The 23,915-nt window shown below is 41.4% G+C and overlaps 1 protein-coding gene and 1 pseudogene across 1 annotated transcript in view; both read left to right on the top strand.

Moving 5' to 3' along the window:
• AGBL1 (ATP/GTP binding protein like 1) overlaps positions 1–12,313 on the top strand; it is a 103,094-nt gene extending 90,781 nt beyond the window's left edge. Inside the window, exon 14 of the mRNA XM_032593470.1 lies at positions 12,160–12,313. Within this exon, the coding sequence (XP_032449361.1) occupies positions 12,160–12,313 (154 nt within the window). The remainder of the gene's footprint in view (positions 1–12,159) is intronic.
• Positions 12,314–18,617: 6,304 nt separating this feature from the next.
• Positions 18,618–23,915, top strand: part of LOC115515962 — a 194,659-nt pseudogene continuing 189,361 nt past the window's right edge.

Below are 23,915 nucleotides of genomic sequence, written 5' to 3'. Positions count from 1 at the left end.
AAGAGCTTTTCTTAGGTCCCAGTGAGAAGAGCTCAGCTCTGGTCATATGAGTGAAGATGGATAGATGCTCCAATTCTTACTTGTTCTCTCTTTCAACAAGTGCTATCATTGATTTCCTCACTGTTCTGTGAGAAGCTAGCAAACTTTGTCAGGGTGAGCACTTTTCTTTTCTTTTGTCAGGACAACATAGATCAATCCCATATGAAAAATGGATAGTCTTTCCCTTAAGAAGATATTTTCCTACCTCCTTGTGAAGGAAGAAATGCAGAATTGTCAGGCTATCCTAGCTATTAGGGTCTCTTTCTTAGCTACCTCGGGTGAGTAAAAAATAGTTCCATTGAATTCTTTTTTATTTATATGTTTTCTTCCAGCTAGAGAGGAGAGGGGTATAGTGAATGATTTTTGGTTTATTTTTCAATGTGAATGAAGTTGTCAAATACTAGAGTGAGGCCAAGTAACTTGAGGATGCAAAAAAAGGTTCATTTTCATGCCTTGGGAAGGTTGGCTGGTGGGAAGGAAGACAGTAGATATGATCTTCTGTTGAGAAACTTGATTGTTAAAAGGGAAAAGACTATCAGGGCAATAATTGGGGGGGGAGGATTTAGGATTGAGAGAACTATACATTGGCTTTTCGCTGCTGATTTTTTTTTAACTTGTTTTATTTAAAGATGAAAACATTTGGGAAATCCTCTAAAAAACTTTTGGCCAGAACAGAAGCCAGTTTTGAGATAAAAAAGATTGAACACACAGCCTAGACTGGGAATGACTGGTGATGAAATGTCCCAAAGAAGCTGGAAGGAAATTAGAATAGGTTATAAACAATTGAATAGGAACCTCTCTGCCTTAAGACTGAAGGGAAGAAGGTGGGTTTAGATGCAAAGAAAAGTTTATGTGTATGGGAATCAGCAGGTAGTACAAGGTCACTCCTGACAGCCTTGACTTTCTTCATGGAGTAACATGAGGTCATCTACTGATGGTGGGTAGGCTGGGAGAATAATTGGAGAATGGTCAAAGTAGAAAGTGTCATTGAAGGGGATGGGAGAAAAAACTGACCAGTGACAGAGAGATGGGTGACAGAGAGGGACCTAAGGACCAGTGATAAGGGAGACCATGCATTTGTGTGGTTCCAATCTATGTGGATGGGCGATTTTCCCCAGCAGTGCCCAACAGGGCTGGTTAGAGGTGATAAAGTCAACGAATGGACTGATCCAATGTTGAAGGTGTGTGGGACAAGGAAGGGGAAAGACTGGGGATGAAAAGATGACTTAGGTCATAAACTTTTGTTTTATGGAGTTAGAGTCAACTAAGTTCTTCTCCAATAAATTTGTGATATTCCCAACACCAGATAACAGTTTTTCTCTGAATGTATGAAAGCTAGACATGCTGTGCTTCACTTGGGAAGCTGAAGGTTACAACACCTCTGACTCACACTCTGATAATCAATTTTATTCTTTGGATGCAGATGTTCTGGTCCTAATTCAGATGCCACCGGAAATTAGTTTAGTTTTGCTTATTTATTTTGAGGCGTGATGGAAGCCACATAGGAGAAGATAAATCTTAGGCATATATGCCCAGCAGAAGTATTTGTATACTTAGTGTTTGCTTCTGTTTTCCTTTATGCATCAGCTGCTTTTTCTGTACACGTACCTTTGTGAGCATATGGCATTTTGAGGTGAGTCATAGAAAATTCAGCTGAGTCTGTTAATTGCCAAAAGAGACAGGTATAATACCCAGAAAGCAGCCAGAATGTATCTACAAATGAACCCGAGGCAGGTGTGACTTGCCTAATTACTTGCTGATGGAAAAAGCACACCTATTCTAATTTATTTATACTCTAGTCATGATATCAGTCTCCCTGAGTAGCTTCAGGCAGTGTGTTTTATTTTATTTTATTTATTTATTTTTAAAGTTTATTTATTTTTGAGAGAGAGAGAGAGAGAGAGAGAGAGAGAGAAAGCTAGAGAGAGAGAGAGAGAAAGCAGGGAAGGGGCAGAGAGTGGGAGAGACAGAATCCCAAGTGTGCTCCATGCTGTCAGTACAGAGCCCAACGTGGGGCTCAAACTCACGAACCGTGAGATCATGACCTGAGCTGAGATCAAGAATCAGACCCTCAACTGATCGAGCCACAGGCGCCCACAGGCAGCGTGTTTTAAAAAAAAGCAAGATATGGCTTAGAAGCTTGGCTTTAAAGTTACATGGACTTCATATTTACGTGAACTTGAGCTAGTCATTGTTTTTGTTATTTATTAAAAAAATTTTTTCTTAGTGTTTATTTTTGACAGAGAGACAAAGTGAGAGCAGGGGAGGGGCAGAGAGAGATGGAGACAGAATCTAAAGCAGGTTCTGGGCTCCAAGCTGTTAGCACAGAGCCTGCCACGGGACTCAAACTCACGAACTGTGAGATCATGACCTGAGCCAAAGTTGGACACTTAACTGACTGAGCTACCCAGGCTCCCTGAGCTAGTCTTTGTTTTTAAGCCTTGGTTTTTCTTTCTTAAAAATGAGCCCAATAATACATTTTTTTTTGTCATTGCTCTTATTCTGAGTACTGAATGCATCAAGTATTTGAAGCACCAAGCTTAGTTCCTGGCCTGTATATATCCTCATTTCCTTCTTTTGACTCCCACCTTTAGCACTTGTAGCAGCTAGACACGGGAGATGAAGTTGGGGCTTATTGTGGTTCTTCTAGCACAAGAACAAAAACTATGGGATCAAAATATCACAATTTAACAATTGTTAAACAGAAAGAGAAAGAATGATAAAGCAAGTGTGGTAACATGTTTTTTTTTTCAATATATGAAATTTATTGTCAAATTGGTTTCCATACAACACCCAGTGCTTATCCCAAAAGGTGCCCTCCTCAATACCCATCACCCACCCTCCCCTCCCTCCTACCCCCCATCAACCCTCAGTTTGTTCTCAGTTTTTAAGAGTCTCTTATGCTTTGGCTCTCTCCTACTCTAACCTCTTTTTTTTTTTCCTTCCCCTCCCCCATGGGTTTCTGTTAAGTTTCTCAGGATCCACATAAGAGTGAAAACACATGGTATCTGTCTTTTTCCATATGGCTTATTTCACTTAGCATCACACTCTCCAGTTCCATCCACGTTGCTACAAAGGGCCATATTTCATTCTTTCTCATTGCCACGTAGTACTCCATTGTGTGTATAAAGGTGTGGTAACATGTTAAGGTTTGGAGGAATCTAGGTGAAGTACACGGGAACACTTTGAACTATTTTTGCAACTCTTCTGCAAATCTGATATTATTTCAAAGCGAAAGTTAAAAAGAACCACAATTTGAAAAGAAAACACATCCAGTCTTCAAATAAGAGAAAATATCTGGGTGCTGGAGGTAAAGAAACAGCCCTTCTGGTGAGGTTGGGGAAGATGGTTTGATGTAAGACCCGAACCACATTACAAATGGAGGCTTGGGAAGACAGGTGATGTGCCCTGCATTTGTGTGCAGTAAGACAACTGTGTATACACAGGATGTGAGGCTGGTAGGAATGTCTCCTTGTTAGTGGTTCAAGTAAAAGGACCCATCCCCCCAGCTTAGAGATGCAAAAAGGAAGATTGTCTCTTTTCAGAGCTCAGATCCGGAAGAAAAATATCTCCTGAGAAGCAATGAAGCCCAGACTTCTGCCGAAATGCCTGACACCAACTTGGCGTGAAGGAAATGGATAAATTAAAGACGGATCCGATTGGAACTCATTTTGTACCCAGAAGAAGGCACTGCAGAACCACTCTTCAACAATACTTTCATAGCCAGGCACACCTGACTTCTATTGCTGAAGGTGCACCTATGATTAAACATATCCCACACCAGGAAATGCTGCACCATGAAGGAAAACCAAAAATAACACTACTTAGGAATATTAGCCCCTAAAGAACTTGAGAGGATAGAATAATCTGAAAGAGGCTTCAAATTATTCACATTAACACAATCAACAAAATGAAAGAAGGGACAGCGATCACAAACGTAAAATAGGAAGTTATGAAAATCAATAGGCATATCTAAGAAAATCAAGGAAATACACCTTTTAGAAATTAAAAAAAAATCCATTGAAATTAAAACCACAATGGATAAATGAAGCCAGAAGTTTAGAACAGTGATAAAAAAATAAAAATAATTTAAAAAACTTAAAAAGTTTAGGCACAGTGAAAGAATTTAAGAAAATAAATAACATAATTAGAGGTCATAACCTAGGATACATGACCTCAAACCTCAGCCAAGGCTGCAAGAGGTAGAGAAAGAGTGAGTGGTGCAGGTCTAAGCAGGTGCAGAAAGGGAATGGAGGGTACGAAGAGGCAAAGTTCTATAGATATTGGCAGATAATTTTCCAGAACAATGAAAGAAAGAAATCCTCAAGTTAAGGGTAAGAATAATTTTTCACTTGGACACCCTGAGGTGAAATGACAGGGCGCTAAATATCAAGAGAGATTCCTAGGAGCAACCCAAGGGAAAAATACCCACAATGCTAGAGTGCTTGATAATTGTTTTTCAAAATCCAAAAGTAAGATGAAGCGTTATTATGAGAGAGAAAACTGCAGAAGAATAGGACAGGAGAGAGAGGCACATGTAAGAAATTAAAGAAAGGAGCAGCTTTAAGGGCACTAAATAGAGGGAGAGCCACAAAACTTAGATCTGGGAGCCCCTTCTTTCTGGGTCTGTCACTTCTCTGATTAAGAACATGCACAGGATATTTTCTGTTTTTGTCATTGTTTTGATAAGCTTCAACCATAAGCCATCAACTCATTATACACAGCGCTTATTCTTCCCTCACACAGAGCCAGTGTGCTTGAGTTGTGACATCACAGACACAGAGAGGTGGGAAGGCATGCGATCAGCCTGCCATATGGCAGGGAGAAAGGGTGGAGGAATCCAGGAGTCTAGAAAGAGGCTGAGAACCAGCCTCCACCTGTTGCTTCAGAGCGTCGCAGTGGGTAGGGTCCTACTGAGCTTTGAGATGAGTGGAGGAAGGACTTGCACAGAGCAGAGCTGCCCAGTTGATCTCCCAAACTTAAGACTCTTGCTCCCTCTGCCCCAGGCTTTTTCCTCAGAGCTGCATTTTGCCCCATGGAGGCTGAGCTCTGTTTCTGGAAGTCTTAAGCATGCTTCCGTTTTGAGTTGCTAATCATCAGTCTCTGTAACTTGCAAGAGATGCCCCTGAGGTTTCGCCAACTCAAGTAGAACAGAATATAAACTTATTATGGAGCATAAAACATGAGAGAATCAAACGGAAACAAGTTCAGAAAATAAATTGCATTTAGAGCTAAATGAATAATCTTCCCCACTTCTTGGGCTGGCTGGAAAAAGCACTTGTCTGGAATAACAACTGGAATGACAGCTGTTGCATGCAAGTCAGCGTGCGATCATGCTGGCTTCAGCACGGAGAGAAGTGAGGGGTGTGTGTTTAGGGCAGAGTTGTGTGTTTAGGGCAAGGTTGCTGGATTGGCTGGACACTCTCAAGCTCTGATTTATCCCAAGATGACAAGAGCAGGCAAGACTCTCCCCATTACCCGGGATCTTGCAGGTAGATGAAGACTTACCCTCTAAGCCCCTTGGGACAGAGACTTAATGGGGGCTTTTCATGATTCTGAAAGTGAACATGAGACAGGCCATTACCTTAAGAGAGAGACAGACGAAAGAGGTGCAAGGCTGGCTCCTATTTTGGATGCATAGTGTTTGAAAACCATTGACTTAAGCAAGAATTACCCTGCCCCCCACCTCTCCAGGATGAATAGTCTTGGAGTGCAGATAAATTGTCTGGGTACAGAGGATGTATACTCTGTCTCTAGGATGTTGGGAGGCATTCCCAAAGCCTGGGTGTCCAGGAATCAGGACAAGAATGATCATTACTCTCAATAGTGAAGCATTAGATGGATGTACAAAATAATTTAGAAATCCTAGGAGCTCTTGTGTTCCCGATGCCTCTCTGTTCCTTTTCTCTGCTCATTTCTGTAGTAATTTGCATAGATTTACACTAGTGAAACTTTTATAAGCTGGGTTGCTGCCCGCTTCTCGTGTGATATTTTGTTTACATGCCTGAATGTTTGCAGAAAACAGACAGACTTTTCACCCATGTTTTGCAAGAATACAGTGTGCTGCCTTTCACTCCTAGGAGACATTTGTGTGTTTACTTAAGGATGGAAAGAAAAAGTCTTTCTTCCTCCTGTGTAGGCAAGGTGTTGTTTCTTGTTGCTTTTAAGATTTTTTTTTTTTTTCCCGGGGCACCTGGGTGGCTCAGTCGGTTGAGCGTCCGACTTCAGCCCAGGTCATGATCTCACAGTTCGTGAGTTTGAGCCTTGCGTCAGGCTCTGTGCTGACAGCTTGGAGCCTGAAGCCTGCTTCGGATTCTGTGTCTCCCTCTCTCTCTGCCCCTCCCCAGCTCATGCTCACACTCTGTCTCTGTCAAAAATAAATAAACTAAAAAAAAAAAGAGTTTTTTTTTCCCTTCAGTTTTCAGAAGTTTGCTGATAAAGTGTTTTGCTATGGATTTCTTTGGGTTTATCCTGTTTGGAGTTAGCTAGAATCTGTAAGTTGCTGTTTATTGTCAAATTTAGGAAGTTTTCAGCCATTATTACTTCTAATATTTTTTAGGAATACCACTGGGCAGTGGTTAAGAGTGGTAAGAGTCCCGAGTCTTTATCACATCTCCTGACACTACCCCAGCAGGTCGGGAACACATGCCTCATTACTGCTGGGGTAGGAGTGGAAGTCTTGGCTCCCATGTGGTCTCCCCAACACTTCAGTTTCCCAACCTGGCCTTCTCTGACACACCACTGCAGGCAGAAGGGGCAGGGAGTTGGGGTGTCTCATTAGGCCCTATCCAGGGCATTTGCTGGTATGGATGGAGCCTCAGTTTTTTCTGTGGTGTTTGGCTGGAGTAGAATGGTTATTATCTAGTAGTTTTCTGATTTGCTAGGCTGCCCTTTTCCTGATCTTTTTTTTAAATGTCTATTTAATTTTAAGAAAGAATGCAAGCAGGGGAAGGGCAGAGAGAGAGTGGGGAGGGGGGGGACAGAGAATCTAAGCTGGCTCTGCACCAAAAGCAGTGAGCCTGATGTGGGGCTGGAGCTCGTGAATCATGAGACCATGACCTGAGCAAGAATCTGAAGCTTAACCGAGTGAGCCATCCAGGCACCCCCCTTTTCCTGATTTTATGACTAGACAAAGCAGGCTTTTGTTGAGCTTTTTTTTTTTTTCCCCATGCCTGTTGGGTCTCTGGGTTGCTGACTTATTTGGCTCCACATTTGGGAAGTATGAGGCAAAAGAAAACCCTGGGACCTTCCCTCTATGTCATTCCTTGGGTCCTGGGGTCTCTAGAAAGTACAATTCCTTGTCTGCCTTTGTCATAGTCACCTTATATTTGTTTCATCCATCATGACCAGAGATTTTAATTGCACTTAGTGTGAGGTGCTCCTTTTGGAAAAGATGTATCTAGTGTATATTTCCCGAAGTAGAAGTGCTTAGATGCCTTATTAAGTCTTCATACCTTTACTCTTGCTAGATTGTAGAATTTATATTCCATGCCCTTTCTTGGTGAGTATCAGACCCAACAGAGATCTAGGGAATCCTGTTAGATCAGCACATTAATTATAAGCCCATGGGCCAATCAAGTCACCCAGATTTAGGAGAACCATGAACCTCAATGGAATTTTGGTCAGAAATTTCCTTTGTCCTTTGCCTTTACCTATGAATTAGCCACTTGAGTCATTACTTTAAGGAGGAAGGAAAACGTATAATAATGCTTTTTTTTTTTTTAAAGAGACTTCATTTTAGAATTCTCTTAACCATAGAATTTCTTTAAAAAGCTAGTCCTTTCAGTGTGAATAAAATACTATTCAGCTACATGAATGTTTTCATGAACACAGATTTTAAAACTAACAATTACTTATTGAAATCCTGGCTTGTGAAAGGCACTGGGCTTGTGCCCTCCTCCTTCATGCTTTTCTCATACTAATAAATGCTACTACCTTAAAACAGCTCCTTTCCAAATCTTGTTCTTACCTTGTGGTCTGATATCCTCACTTTACTGCCACTTCTCTCTGCTGAGCACCCACTGTGTTCTTGAGAGTTATTTAAGCTAGAATGAGCATTTGGGAATGGCTGAATTCTGGTCATTTTCTATATATAGTTGTTTGATTAGGAATTCAGTTATGTTCCTTGACTTGTGTATGTTGCTTTTTTCAGAAGTATTATATACTATGTGAGACCTAGGGCTATGTTTCCTGTTTCTTTTCTAACTTTTGGGATGATTAAAAAAGTACAGTCCCAATAATTGGTTGTGAAATGAATTAATGGATGACATCAAGAGAATCTAGCCTAGGGGATAGTAATAGAGACTGAAGAATTATGGTTTTAGTCCTTTAGGCAGTGTTCATTTATGTGCCCAATGAATATATAGAAGCTTGCTGTGTATTAGGCAACTTAGTAAGCATGTTGTAGAAATTTCAAAAATGAACAAGAGACAGAGTGATGGGGTGGTTAGAAGCTTGAACTTCTAAGTCAGAAAGAATTGAGTTTTGACCTCTGATATGTCCCCTACTAGCTGTGTCACTTTGCAAAATTTAGTTTATATGAGCTTTTATTTCTTCATCTATATGTTTGTTATGATGAGTCAATGAAATAACAAGTGTATAGGATACCTGGCATAAGGAGGTACTCGATTTATGTTGGTTATTCACAAATCATGCTTTCTGCCTCAAAGGAGTTTTTAGTATGGTAGAGAAGAAAATATCCTTCTGTTCAAAGTAATTAGAACATTTTTAGAATATACCCCATGAGCAACATTTTGTGAATTCAAAGAACACTCACTTTAAACTGGTGATGGGCTGTATAACTTAAATCTAGTGTACAGCTGCACCCCAGTTGGACTGGGGTGCACAGAAAAATGGTCTTCCTTAAATCAAAAGAGGAATTGGGGGTCAAAGATAAAGGTGGGTTTTAAGAATTTTCTTGGTGTGCTGGACATTTTCAAGTTACCCACTCAAGCTCCTCAGATCTATCTCCAGCCCTGGAGGATGACTTTATGAACTGGCAGGCTGACCTTTATGGTTTATACCAATTTGTCCCTTACCTGGAATAGCTTTCCTTTGACTTGGCCAATGGAAGACAATCCAAAAGGTTGCAGAAGGGAGGAGAGTGAGATCAAAATATTTGTTCTCCCCGCTTCCTCATTGGCTGTGGGTTGGCTGTATGCCTCCTCTGAAGGCAGCAACTCCTACCTGACTTCTCTGTCCATACCACTGTCTTTTCTAGGTACCAGTAATGATTCCTTCTCTTGCATGTCCAGGCCTGCCTCTGGTCACAGCTAGCTCCAGGATCCTGTACCATTCCTCGCTGATTCCCTCCGTTTCTTGTGCTGTTTCTTGCCAATGCCTTAAGTGATGCCCTGGTCTTAGGAATTATCCTTGCTTCTGCCTCTCCTCACAGGATAGGCATGGTGGACTAATCCAAACATCACTGAAGTCATATTTGAGCTCAGAAAAGCATGGATTAAAGGGGCCTTCATGGATTTTCATGGAAGAATGAAAGATGAGAAGGGTAAGGGAAAGTTGGAGAACTTTCTTTTCTGAAATGCATTCACCGGGGAAATTTGTACCAGCTTTTTCAGTGGCAGTGGGTTCTTTAGCTTCTTCTCTTTCAGAGAAATACATCTCTTTCTCTAGAATGTGACCAGCAGGCCCTGCGGTTACTGCTGCTTGCAGAGCTTTTAATCACCTGTGTGAACGTCTGATAGGGCTATGAAATATGGCCCCTGAAGGCCTTCGAACTGCCTTTTCCCTTCCTCAAATGGTGAATAATCATTGAACTGCTCCACAGTTTCTGATATGAAGTTCAAATCAAGCCATGAAAAAACCCATATTTCACAAGGTAGCATATTTTTGGTTCCTGGCAGTAAATTTCCCTCACTCTTACCGTGCTGTGGGATGCATTTGGAAAGGTCAGTTTGGCACTGTGTAAATTAACCAGAGGACCACTGGAGTCGAATGAAATCTATTGTAAATGTGTATTGATGGGCAGAGCCGCAGGCGGGGGGCCTGGCTTGGGTGCCAGGGTGATTTGGACAAAAAAGCAGAATTGTACCACGGGCTTTAGAATCGCTGTTATTGTCATGCTGAGTAATCACTGGAGTGGCATGATGAGGCAATGGTAGCATGACTTTCTCCAAAGCTTCCTTTGGGAGGTGTGGATTGGACTTCTGCCAGGGATTGAGCTGATAGCTTGGTGTCATGTGGCTGGATCACCTCAAGTGTGAGCATTACTGCTGTGTTGCGCAAATCCAGAGGGCACCATTCACATCATCATCCATGTGAATGGAGCCCCCTGGTGTTGTGCAGTGTACAGGCTGTGCCTCCACTGTGGGTCTAGAAGAGGCAGCACAGGGAGGTGGCTAGAGGGAGAGCTCTGAGGTCAGACAGACCTGGAGGGAAGCCCGATCTTTTACTTTCCAGCTGTCTGATCTAGAGAGCACATTTTCTGAGCCTCAGGGTCTTCACTTTAAGAGTCGTGATAACACCTGCAGGTGTGGTCTTGATGAAATCGGATGATGTAAGTTAGGCACTTTGCTCGTCAGGACAAACAACTCCATAACGCTAGCTCTTACTGTTCTTGTGATTTAAAATGTAGGCAATTCCTGGGACCCCTGGCCCCAACATGGCCAGAAATGATAAAGATTAAACGGAGAACATGGAAGGGAACCCTGTTCTGTGTCCTTAGTCAGTGCTTGACTCCTTGTCCTTCCTCATTCATAAAACGCATTGGTGAGCACGGAGGAGCATATCTTTCCACATCTAATAATTCAATCAGCCAATTCATTCATTTCTTCAAAGTGTATTAATTGAGCATATCCTCCTTCTCAGCACCCTCTTAGGGTCTGGAGAGCAGCAGTGAACAGAGAAGACCATAAGCATGTCACATCCAAGGCTCTTTACACAGCCCCTACTTGTGTGCTTGAGTACTTGTATTAACTGTCTTCCATGCCCCTGCTCTCATTTTGCCTGCAGAGAGACAGTTGATTAGGGGAGAGAGAGAGAAAGAAGGGAGGATGGGAGGGAGAGGATGGAGGGGGAGAGGAAGGAAGAAAGGGAGGGAGGCAGCGGGGAACACTCAGCAAAGACTTGTTATAGGTAGGAGAGCTAGAACTGTTAGTCAAGATCTTGACCTGCAGAGACTGTTGCCTACAAGCCAGCCCATAGCAGTGAGCTCCTCTATCTGTGGCACCAACAGTCAATGAATAAGCAACAATTCATTGCATACCTAGTATGTGCCAGGTAATGCACTAGGCCCAGGGCAGACTGTGGTGAACACATCAGAAATGAAGTTTAGCAATGAACACAGACATGAAGGAGGGTTTGAAAGTAACTTCTTCAGTAATAGCAAATGTGCATAAAAGTACAGAATGCCATGACACTTAAAATAGCGAGGAGCAGAGCACCTGAGTGGCTCAGTCAGTTGAGCATCTGCCTTCGGTTCAGGTCATGATCTTACACTTCATGGGTTCAAGCCCTGCATCAGCCTCACTGCTGTCACTGTGGAGCCCACTTCAGGTCTTCTGTCCCTCCCCGACCTCTGGCCCTCCATCACTGGTGCTTTCTATCTCAAAAATAAATAACATTTAAAAAAATAGGGAGGAGCAGTCAAGGGAGGCTTTTCTGAGGAAATGATATGTAATCTGAGACTTGAAGGGTGCCTTGGAGTAGCAGGTGAAGGGCAGGTACAGAGAGAGAGAATCTTCTGAAGTCTCTAACCATTCTGAAAAGAATAACGATGTAGAGCTGTTTTTCAAAGAAGTCTTTTCACATCCAAGGGTCTGGCATGTATCCTGATGATGGGTTGGCTCAATAAATATTTGTCAAGTGACAGAATGAATGGATGGATAAATCATTGATTGAATGCCTGCATGCATGAATAAAATTCTATAGTAGAGAAAACCCTGGAAGATTCTCTGGATTAGGGTAATTGGGATCTCAATAGCATGAGAGGAGGAAGTTATTCACTATCCTTACTCCTTCGTCCTCTTCTTGCTGCTTTTTGGCTGCTAAAATATCTCTCTTCAGTCCTTCCTCCTCTTGTCACTGGACATGAACATCTCCTTCTTTTAAAAAGTGCTTAACTGATGCAGAATGTGATCTCATTCTTCATGGTCCCGTGAATAGCGACATCTCTGACCTGACATTCCTGCCCGTTGAAGAGGAGGAAGCAGGAACTTCTGAACAGTGGACTCCTTTAAGTTGGTCGTGGATCACCAGCCTCCAGGAAGAAGCTTGTGTAAATGACATCGTTATTGGACGCTTTGAGAATCAGTGTTAGTGATGTGCCACAGAGCAAGACTCTGCCTTTGGGTCCGAGCACTGGCTGCTTTGTGTTGATCTATTATAGGCCAAGTTGGAAGGCAGTGAAAAATTAGCCCATTTGGTACCTCGTTTACACAATATGGATCCTGGAGGAGCTTTGAGGGCTTTATTAATAATAGCATCTGATGGTTTATTGGACATGTGGTGCCCAATTATAGGATTTGACAGTATAAGGTATATATTAATGACTTATTAGGGCAGACCTGGCTGGTAATTGATCACTAATGAGGCGGACTTGCTTGCGTCTAGGCAAAATAAGATTTTGAAACTCTTTTAGTCAGCCCTACACGAATGCCTTAGGAGAAGTGATCTACTAAATGGGTGGTAAATATTTCATGGAGAACATTTTACAGCACCCATTTGACTAATTTTTTTTTTTTTTAAGATAACTAGATGGTTACTGGAAAGTCTCTGTTGGCAGCTGCCTTTGGTGTTCAAAATTCTTGATGTGCAGGATTGCCACAGAGTAATTACAGTCATTACTAGCTTTATCTTGCTCTCCATAGCAACAGAGCCATGTCCAATGACTGAGAGTGTTTTCCTGGGACAAGTGAGTTACTGACAAGCTTTGTATTGGGTTCACAGAGACAAAGCATAGTTTGTGCATATTTTTCAAATGTCACAAGAAAAAGAACTATTTCAAGCTATAACTGTGATTGCCACTGATATGGAAGTGAAATATTTTCCTTCTTTTTAGACCCTAAATTAAATAAATAGGTGCTTTACTAAGGATGCTGCATGTAGGATTTCTCTAAAAATGCTCTGAATCCACTTTACAAATTTTAAATTTCCACCTGACCCTTTTCCCTTTTTGTATTAATGAATTTCACCTCATTGAATCAGATGTCACCACAGACATGTGTTCATTCTGAATTTGAACTTTGGATTCCCAAGAAGGCATTTTCTCAGTAACACTTAGCAAAATGATATCTATCAAATTGCTGGTGCAGTTAGGATTTAATTCACTCTATCAGCTGCCATTGTCATGCTACTTAACTTTAAAAAAGTAATTTTCCCCAAGACTTCATAATTCCTTTTACATTTCTTTTTCTTTTTCTCACTGAATGAATTTCATAAACTCTTGAAAGAGAAAAGACTGGGCGAAAGCCATTCTTTACAAGGTGACATAGGAGGTGAGCCCATTGTGAACCCCTTCCTTTCCAATTCACCCCTGCCTGCCTTTCACCTGCTAGCTTAGACCAGACACTTTCCATGGCACCTTTCCTCCTGATGCTAGCCTGCAGAGTACCCTTAAGAAAGGAGAAAGAAAGTTAATGGCAGGAAATGGGAGAAAGGGAGGAAAATGGAGTAAAAAAGAGGCAGGGAAAATAAAATCAAAGGACAAAAAACTGGAGGAAAAAGATAACAATGAAGGTGCAAGAGAAATCAAGAGGGCGATCCAACCATGAAAAACCAGAGGAGCCCTGGCTTCTACCTCTACCTGCTCTGTTAAAGCCTTTCTTCAATACTCAGCTTGTATTAATTTTTCCCCTTTTCTGATATCTGTAGACAGTGGTCCTCAACAACAGGTAATGATTTCTTCCACCCAGAGGACATTTAGCAATGTCTGGAAACATTGTCAATTGCCATAATTGTGTGGGGGGGAGGGGAGAGAGTGGGGGAAATGCCGTGGTAAAGAATGGGTGTCCTGGGTTAAGTGTTTGCCAAAATCCATGTCTACCTGGAACCTGTGAATATGACCTTATTGGAAATGAGGCCTTTGCAGATGTAATTGACTTAAGATGAAGTCATACTGGATTAGAGTGGGCCCTGATTCAATAACTGCTATCCTTAAAAGAAGAGAGAAATTGGGACACAGAGACAGCCACAGAGGAAAGAGAGCCGTGTGAAGACAGAGACACAGACCGAAGATAGGCTGCCAACAGCCAAGTGACACCAGGTTGCTGGGAGCCACTAGGAGCTGGAAGAGGCCAGGAAGAATTCTTCCCTAGAAACTCGGGAGGGAGCATGGTCTGCGGATACCTTTATTTCAGACTTCCAGCCTACAGATCTGTGAGAGAATAAACTCCTATTGCTTGAAGCCATCAAGTTCATGGTACTTTGTTATAGCAGCTCTAGGGATGCTACTAAATACCCTAGATGCACAGGCTAGCCCACCACAGCAATGAATTCTATGGTCCAAATTGCTGATGGTGTCAAGATTGAGAAACTCTGCTAGAGGGCTTAGGCTTCTAGCTCCCATTTAACACTTTATTCTGTATGTTTTGAGGCAGTCTCTATGTTTGCAATGTTTTGTTGTTTTTTTTTTTTTTACCTGATTCCTATGTGTTAATTGAACTTTTTGTGCCTTTGTCCACATAGCAACTAAGTTGTTAAGTCTTAGAGGGTGGGGACTATGTATTTGCTTGTATGGTTCCTTTACAGTTAATTAATATGCATTTAGTAGGAGCTTAATAAATGCTTCTTGGACAAGTGAACAAAGAGTATCACACATGATCCACGTACAGTGGCACCTGTCCCCACTTATGTCAATAGAACATATTCTGAGGATTGAGGTTATACTTTCCCAGGTTGTAACCGATGTTCCTTAATTCTGACAATCCAGGTGGAATCTGTCAGCCCAGCAAGGAAGGGTGATGTGGATGAGATGTAGAGAAAGTGTGGTCCAGTGGAAAGAGCTCTGGAGTGGAATGTAGGAGCAGGACTGAATTTCCAACTCTTTGGGCATCTCAGTGTTTTTCCTTAGCTTTAATTTCTCATCTATAAAATGAGAATAGTGATATTCTCTAGTAGATAGAGTTGTCAAGAGTCAAGCAGGCTACAACATAAAGAGAGTGACAAAGGTACTAAGTAAATATTTTATTTTTTATCCGTGGAAGCTGGGACAAACATCTTTTCCTGTTTCAGGAAAGAGGCACAGCTAAATACATGCATGTTGAGCCTGCAAATTTTATCTGGGAAGAAGAAAACATGGAAGAGGAAGTAATACATGATGTTGGGTACCTGCTTTGTGCCAGGCTTTTTTCCATTTGCTCATTTTATTGTCAGGATGTCCCAATGAGGTAGCGATTGCTATTGTCATTTTGGGTTGGGGGAACTAAAGATCACAAAGCAGTGACAGGCTCAGGTATGAATTTTAAACCCATGATATTTCAACCATGCATGCTGCCTGCTAAGCTTATCTGAAAGGTCCTGAATGGTTGTTTGATGAATCAAAGGAAGGCAATGGGCCCACATAGTGCTGAAAGAGAAGATACCATATGGAAGTAATAACCTGAGCCTGTGCTTATAAGGTATTGTCTCTGTGCAAAGACAACATTCCTGGTCTTTTCTTGCTAGGCCATGCATCTGGGCTGTTTTTTTCTTTTTTTCTCTTTCGCATGGGAAACATACCTTTATTTTCATAAATACCAAATGAGACGTTTTAAAATAACCATCACTTGAAATGTAATAGATGGAAAGACATGTTTAAAAATCTCCTTGTAGGGGCGCCTGGTGGCTCAGTCAGTTAAGTGTCTCTTTTTTTCCCCCAGAGTAAGTATTTTATTTATCTTCTTATTTTTTATTTTTATTTAAATCCAAGTTAGTTAACTAACATATAGTGTAATAACGGTTTTAGGAGTAGAATTTAGTGATTCATTCATTTACATGTAACACCCAGTACTCATCCCAACAAGTGCCTTCCCTAGTGCCTATTGCCCATTTAACCCTTCCCCCCAGTCAACATCCCTCCAGCAACCCTCAGCTTGTTCTCTGTATTTAAGAGTCTCTTATGATTTGCCTATGTCTATGTTTTTATCTTATTTTTTTCTTCCCTTCCCCTAAGTCCATCTGTTTTGTTTCTTAAATTCCACATATGAGTGATATCATGATATTTGTTTGTCTTTCTGGCTGACTGATTTTGCTTGGCATAGTACACTCTAGTTCCATTCACATTGTTGCATATGGCAAGATTTCATTCTTTTTGATCACCAAGTAGTATTCCATTGTGTGTGTTTATGTATATGTGTGTGTGTGTGTGTGTGTGTGTGTGTGTGTGTACATGCCACATCTTCTTTATCCATTCACCAGTCGACGGACATATGGACTCTTTTCATAGTTTGGTTGTTATTGATAGTGCTGCTACTAACATCCGGGTACATGTCTTTGAGTCAGCATTTTTGTATTCTTTGGATAAATACCTAGTAGTGGAATTCCTGGGTCTTAGGGCTCTTTTTTTTCTAATAGTAGAAGTAAGTTTGTGCTGACCACCGCTTGGCCTCCAGCACGCACCAGCAGTATGTTAGGCGAAGGTGAAGAGTATTTTCTATGGCCGTGGAATAGAGAGAAGATGATGGGGTGTGATCTCAGGAGTTCCATAGGGAACTCTGCTGTGTTGGTTGGTCATGGAAAAATGAGTAAAAGCATGACAGAGTAAAAGTATGACAAGGGTAAGGTCTGGAGAAAAGATATGGAGTATTAAGTGGCAATCCAGAAGAAGATTCTAAACCTTCTAGTTATGCTCATATTAAGAATTTATACCCTAACAATTTTTCTGCAAAAATGTCCATGTCTTGATGGAAAAAATATGTGGCTCTGTGGGCAAGTTTTCAGCAGAGCATTTCATAGAAAAAAATAAGCACATTTAAGTGATATCCAAGTGAATAATTTTTGTGTATTGTACTAGTCAACTTGCACTGCTGTCATAAAATACCAATGATTGAGTGGTTTAAAAACAGATACTTATTTTCTCAATATTCGGGAGGCTAGAAGCCCCTGATCAAGATGCCCACAAATTCACTTTCTGGTGGGCTATCTTCCTGGCTTTTAAGATGGCCATCCTATCTCTGTGTCCACACATGGCCTTTCCTCTATGCTCACGCTATCTCTTCCTCTTCTTGCAAGGACACCAGTCCTATTAGGTTAGAACCCTACCCTAGCAACCTCATTTAGCCTTCATTACCTGCCCCACAAAGGCCCTATCTCCAAATACAGTCACATTGATGCTTAGAGCTTCAACATATGGATGGTGGGGGGGGGGGGCAATTTAGTTTATAACAACCATGTTGACTCACAAACTTCCATGAATAGATAGAACAAGTCTGATCATGTGGGTTGTCCACAAACTACAAAAAGAAATTTTATGTCCAAATAGCCCCTGAAAAGTAGGAATGGGAGATACTTTGTCCCACCAGCTTCCTTCTATCTCATGTTTCCAGTCAGTGAGAGTTTACTTCACAGGGTACTAAATCTTCCTCCATATCTTGGTTGCTCTAGTGGCTTGAGATGCTAAAACCCACACCTCCATTGTGGGGCTTCATCCCTGTCCAGAAATGACTGGAAGAATCAGAAACCCTAGACTGTTGCTGGTCAGCATTGCTGCTCAGGGATGGTGTGAGAGGGAGTGCTTGTCAGAGCAAGTGACTGGTCAGCTTTCCACAGCTACCTTGTTGTCCAGGAGGTGGGCAGTGCCTCCCATAGGAAGAAGCCAGAATGACTGCGAAGAGCTATAAGCCATGTGTTTGATACCATGGAATTTACTTCTAATATGAATTAAAGACTCCAAGAACACCCTTCATGTGTATTTCATCAAAACTAGATGAACCAGAAAGAAAGAAAGTAGAAAAATATTTCCAATGTCACCACTCGTACACAAATAAGTGGTCTCAGCTTGGTGAGAAAGCAGGAGATAGAACAAAGGATGGAGAAGAATCCCAAAGCTATTTGTCCCTAGTGGAAATACATGTAGAAATATGTTTTATATTGACTCGTTTGGATATAAACTTATAAAAATCCACTAATGTAAAACTTTTAGAGTAAGACATCGATGGCTACACACATTTGTTAACAAAGTAACAGCAAGTTGACGACTTTTCTTCCAGTGATAAAATACTTGCTTTTGTAGAAACTTTGCAAAAGGAAATCACTTTTAAAAGTCTTCAGTGATGATTACTGTAAGATGAGCCCATCCCTCACCAGCTCTTCAAAAAGTATGCGAGTGTAGGGTGCCTGAATGGCTCAGTCGGTTAAGTGTCTGGCTCTTGATTTTGGCTCACATCATGATCTTACAGTTTGTGGGATCAAACCCCCCTCATCAGGCTCTGCACTGACAGCATGGAGCCTGCTTCAGATTCTCTCTATCCCTCTCTCTCTGACCCTGCCCCCTCTCAAAATAAAGAAATCAAACCTTAAAAAGATAGTATGCCAGTGTAAACCTCAATATTCACACATGATCAGATTTACAGATGTCACATGAACTGAGTGATAAAAGTTGGGGCGTTCCAAAGGCAAGGTTCAGAGCATCCTGTATGTCAGGAATGATGTTTCAACCTTCAACGCTACCAGTGGTACCACTGGTACTCAATCAGTGGTCGAGGAAGATCATGCTTCCTCTACACATGGGCTTCCAGTGTAAATTTCCTGGGAAGCAGATCTGGCGTAAGTATACAGAATATACTTAAGTCAGCTAAACAAATCTAAGAATGATTATCTCTTGCTTTAATTCTGTTCTCATATATGAAAATTGTTGACTTGAACATCATTTAAATGCACTTGTTTAGTTTTCCTTTGAAATCTTCTGCTGAAAACTTGTCCATGGATCCATATTTTTTGTTTTTTTCCATCAAGACATGACCCAACAGGATGCGGACATTTTCACAGAGTAATATTCTCATTGTTTCATATGTTTTCTTATGCAAAAGACCTCAGGATAAGACAAGTCTCTTAAGTTAGAAAGAAAATGGCTTAGCAGTCCTAGGAGATCATGCATTGGGTTGTGTTCTATAAAAATGGCAGAAAATATGCAAAGTCTTTGTTTTAATTGTAAAAAAAAAGAGGTTAACAATCTTCTCTTAGGGAATATGTCATTCTTTTTATGTAGCATCTGTTACAGGGTATGTCACTTGAAAGCAATTCAGGGACATGAACAAAGAGTTGCCCACAAAGGGTCAGATGAGATTTTCAATTATGCTGAAGTAACAGTATGTTATGCATTGTAGCTCTGCCACCAGGCCTTGTAGAAGAGCTGAGCGGGGGGAGTCAGATGATTTGGCAGTGGGCTATTTGAAAATATTCAGGCTGTTGCCAGGAAAGGAGTTGAGACAGAGTTTCAAAAAACTCTATTTGTGAAATTAAATTGGCCAGGATCAGGACAGTCTTGCGGCTTCAATCTGGTTGCATGCCTCTAAACAAAGGCCATCAGTACAAAGTGATGTTCTTAACTGTGAGGAAGTATCTAATGGACTGCCACTGAGGCCAGCTCCAGGTCAAGCTTCATTTACTAATGAAAGAATAGTGGACTGGGGAGAGCATTAATGAAACCCATTGTGATTACAAAGCAGAGGACACTGTCTTGTTCAGAGAACAAAATAAATGTCATTCTTATTTCTTCACATTTAGAAAGCTTTGCCAGAAATTTTGCAGTGCATGTGATTTTAGGATAAAATAATTTAAATGATAAGGGAAATAACCAACGTGGCAGAGAAACGCAGGTATAAGAGAGGTTTATTTTGGAAACCACAGGGCATATCCTTTGGATGGAAGCCACTGGAATTCAATTTTGAGTGGGAGGGAGAAATGCATACATAGCCACAGAGGAAAGCTTTGATAGCGGAAATATCCAATAACCGAGTCCAGATTTTTAGGGCACTGTGGAAATAAAATTAGGAAAAAAGGAACAGATGCCCTACCAAACACCTGACAGATGACGGTCATATGAGAACCAGGCCATGGAGTTGTGTTGGGCAAGGAGACACTTACGGTAGTGGTAGTTGTTATAACAAAATTGATGTACCCTAGATAATTGATGTACCCTAGGGTTGAGTGAAACCCTAGTTTTCTTCCATACATGGGCCAAGACAGAATGTGCTGACTATATCACAGAGTCATAGTTTAGTTCCAGAGAGTGTGGCTCTGTGGAGGATATTAATGAAACAGGTGATCTGCACTTAACTTCCCTCTAGAGGCAGATACTACATGGCATCGAATACAGTCATCCAAGTGACAAGACGGTGATGCTGAGACATTATATAGTTCATGATTGGATCCTTGATAGTAGGTGAAATACAAAGACAGGTTTTTAACCTCTGCATGAGATGGACCAGTGGTCACAGTGCACTCATGTTGACAAGATTACAGCCCAGGCCTTTTTAGTCTTTGCCATGTCTGAAATGATTCAGGAATTGAATGGAGCTGAGGGGCAGTCATCCGTGGGATAACCCAGGCTAAAAAGGTTAAGTGGATGTATAGACGTGAAAGATAACAAAGATGAGAGACCTCTTAAAAGTGATGGGCATAGTTCTGGATAATCAGCTAATATTCCTGAAATGCCAGCTGAAGTTTAATATGAAAAGGAATTTAGATGATATAGTCACTGTCGTAGGCCAGATAACAGGCCCTCAAAGATGTCCTTGCCTTCATCCCTTGATCCTGTGAATAGGTTACTTTACATGTCAAAGGATCCCTGCAGATATAATTAAAGTTATGGACCTTAACGTAGGGAGGTCATGCTGGATTGGTAAAGTGGGCCCAGTCTATTCACACAAGCCCTTAAAAACAGAGAACTTTCTGTGGTTGCAATCAGATGCGGTGGAAAAGAGGCAGAGTGATGTGGTAGAATGGGAGGCCAACAAGGCTGGAAGCATGAAAAGAAACTTGGCGTATTGTTGCTGACTCTACAGATAAAGGAAAGAAGCCGAGAGGGTCTCCAGGGTGACCACCAGCATGGAGATGTGGCCCTTAGTCCTCAAACAGCAAGGGACAGAATTCCACCAGCAACCTGAGATCAGCTTGGAAGTAGAGCCTCCCACGAGCCTCCAAATAAGAGCTCTGGACAGGGGACACCTTGATTTCTGCCTGGTATCTGGTCATACATTGCTGGGTTTCTAGCCCACAGAACTGTGTGAGAGATACTGCTTTGGCTTTAGGCCTCTAGGTTTGTGGTAACTTTTTATGGCAGCAATAGAGAAATAATACATTCTCATACCTATGTTTATATAGACAAATGCATTATTTTTAAAAATGTGTGTGCACACACAGTAGCTCAGGCAAAGTGCCATACACTATGTAGCAAGCTAGAATAAAGAGAGAACATAGATGTTATACAGCCTTACAGTCTGGTACTTCTGGCACTCACTACCAAGGTTGGACTGGTAGCATGATACACTTTGACCCTTTTAAAGGTCTTCAGTGATTCATTAAGGAGAGACTCTCCGTGTGTCAGATTTTCATACTGTCTGCTTTTGAGAGCTGATGACTCAACAATTTTCAGAAAATCAAACACAGTTTCAGCTTTCACCCATCTATGCCTTTGCAAAATTTGATAAACCTACCAGCCAATGTGCATATATGTGTGTACTTATGTGTGTGTGTGTGATATATGTGTATGCAGGTATAGAACTCTCCCTCCCAAAATAGTTTCCTAATGTGTTAAAAATAGAACGGGAAATTAGCCCTTTGGAAACACAGATCTTCAGTTCCTGTGGATTGGGGTGTAGCAGGTGAAGGAGGTTATGAGGATTTAGTTTCTATCACCACTGAGCCTGTTCTTTTCCCACAGGGACATCTCTTGCAGGTTTCCCTTATTTGTAATTTCTTGCGTTTTGAAAGCTCACCCGTGACTTTGTGCAGAGAAACAGCTCCTGCTTCTTTCTTCTCAAACATGCTGATCATAAGAACTTAATGAAATGCTTGTGGGAGCCACCTCTCTGTTTACCCATCTCTTCAGCACCAGCATGAATGGACAGCCCCCCTAGGTGGCTTCTAATGCCATCAACGGAGCTGTCTCCTGTGTTCTAAATCTAAGGATGGATACTGAAAAATGCTAATGTATGATAAGCGAGAGCTAGATTGACAGGAAGCAACAGCAGAGGGAGAGATTGTTTGGTGAGGCTGGGAAGGGGAAAAAGAGAATGGAAGTGAGAAATACAGAGACTAATTGGGAATAAAACCAAAGAGGTTAAAATAGAATTTTTTTGGAGTTAACCCAGAGAGAGGCTTGGGTGGAAAAAAGCTTGGGTAAAAAAACATGTAGATTTATATCTAGGAAAATAGAAAAGGCGTATTCCTCTTAGTCAGATAATAGAGAAATGGGGAAGAAAAAAGTAGTTCAGGGAGTCAAATACCTTTCTGGAAGATCGGTTAATGTCCAAATATTGGTGTAGCCCTTGTTTTTCTGAAGATGAAGGACAATAGTAAGTCAGCTTGCTGGCTCTGGTTTAGAATCTAGGGAGACCTAGAAGCTGAACCGAAGTTATCACTTAGGGTAAACCAGATGGGCTCTGCACAGGTCCTATGCTGTGTCTCATATTTTCGATGTTGTGCAGAGGCTTTTCATCCTGAGACCTACAAGGGTAGCATTTAAGAAACAGGGACACAGTTCCCATGACCAAGGCTTTTGTTTGGAGCAAGAGTTAGGGGTTTACCCAAAGGCAGAAGAGGGGATGTTCCTTTTCGGCAACATCTCTGGCATTTTGTGTTGCAACCTTTTCTGCGGAGCATGATGGAGAAAAAAGGTGATATAGATTCTCACTTTACATTTGAGGCATCTGAGTCCCAGACAGGTGGTATGAATGTCTAATATCCCCCAGCAACTGATCCAAATACTCTCCATTTGTTTGAGTCCTAAAACCTACTTCTACGTTCATATTCCCTAAAGATAACCTTGTTTCCTATTTTCTGCAAATAAACATTGAGACCATCAGTGTAGGGATTTTGCACAGGTAAGAGAATATTTGAGGACTCAGGGAATATTCTATTTCTCAATATTAATCTTTATTTAATTTTTTTCTTTGTTTCAAGTTTTTATTTAAATTCCAATTAGTTAACATATAGTGTAGTATTGGTTTCAGGGTTAGAATTTAGTGATTCACCACTTACATATAATAACCAGTGCTCATCACCACAAGTGCCCTTCTTTTTTTTAAGTTTACATTTATTTACGTTGAGAGAGAAAGAGGGAGAGCACGCATGCACACAAGCGAGGGAGGGGCGGAGAGAGGAGAATCTCAAGCAGGCTCTGTGCTGTCAGAGCAGAGCCAGATGCGGGAATCACTCCCACTAACTGTAGATCATGACCTGAGCCGAAATCAAGAGTCGGACACCTCACTGACTGAGTCACCCAGGCACCCCAACAACTACACTCTGTGATGCCCATCACCCTTCTAACCCATCCCCCAACCCACCTCCCTCCAGCAACCCTCAGTTTGTTCTCTGTAGTTAATTGTCTCTTATGGTTTGCCTCCCTTCCTCTTTTTTTCTTCCTTCCCTTATGTTCATCTGTTTTGTTTTTTAAATTCCACATGTGAATGAAATCATATGGTATTTATCTTAATCTGACTGACTTATTTTGTTCTGCATAATACACCGTAGCTTCATCCACATTGTTGCACATAGCAAGATTTCATTCTTTTTTGGTTGCTGAGTAATATTCCATTGCATATATATACCACATCTTCTTTATCCATTTGTCAGTCAATGGACATTTAGACTCATTCCATAGTTTGGCTTTTGTTGATAATGCTATACATCAGGGTGCATGTGCAAGCACTCAGGGAATATTTTAGCTAGAACCAGCCAACTCAGCTGGGACATGATTGTTATCTTGAATTATTTGTTAGGGA

This window comes from Lynx canadensis, chromosome B3 (assembly GCF_007474595.2).
Source record: "Lynx canadensis isolate LIC74 chromosome B3, mLynCan4.pri.v2, whole genome shotgun sequence".
NCBI lineage: Eukaryota > Metazoa > Chordata > Mammalia > Carnivora > Felidae > Lynx > Lynx canadensis.
Note: the sequence above shows the minus strand (reverse complement) of the source record. Positions and strands in the feature narration are given on the sequence as shown.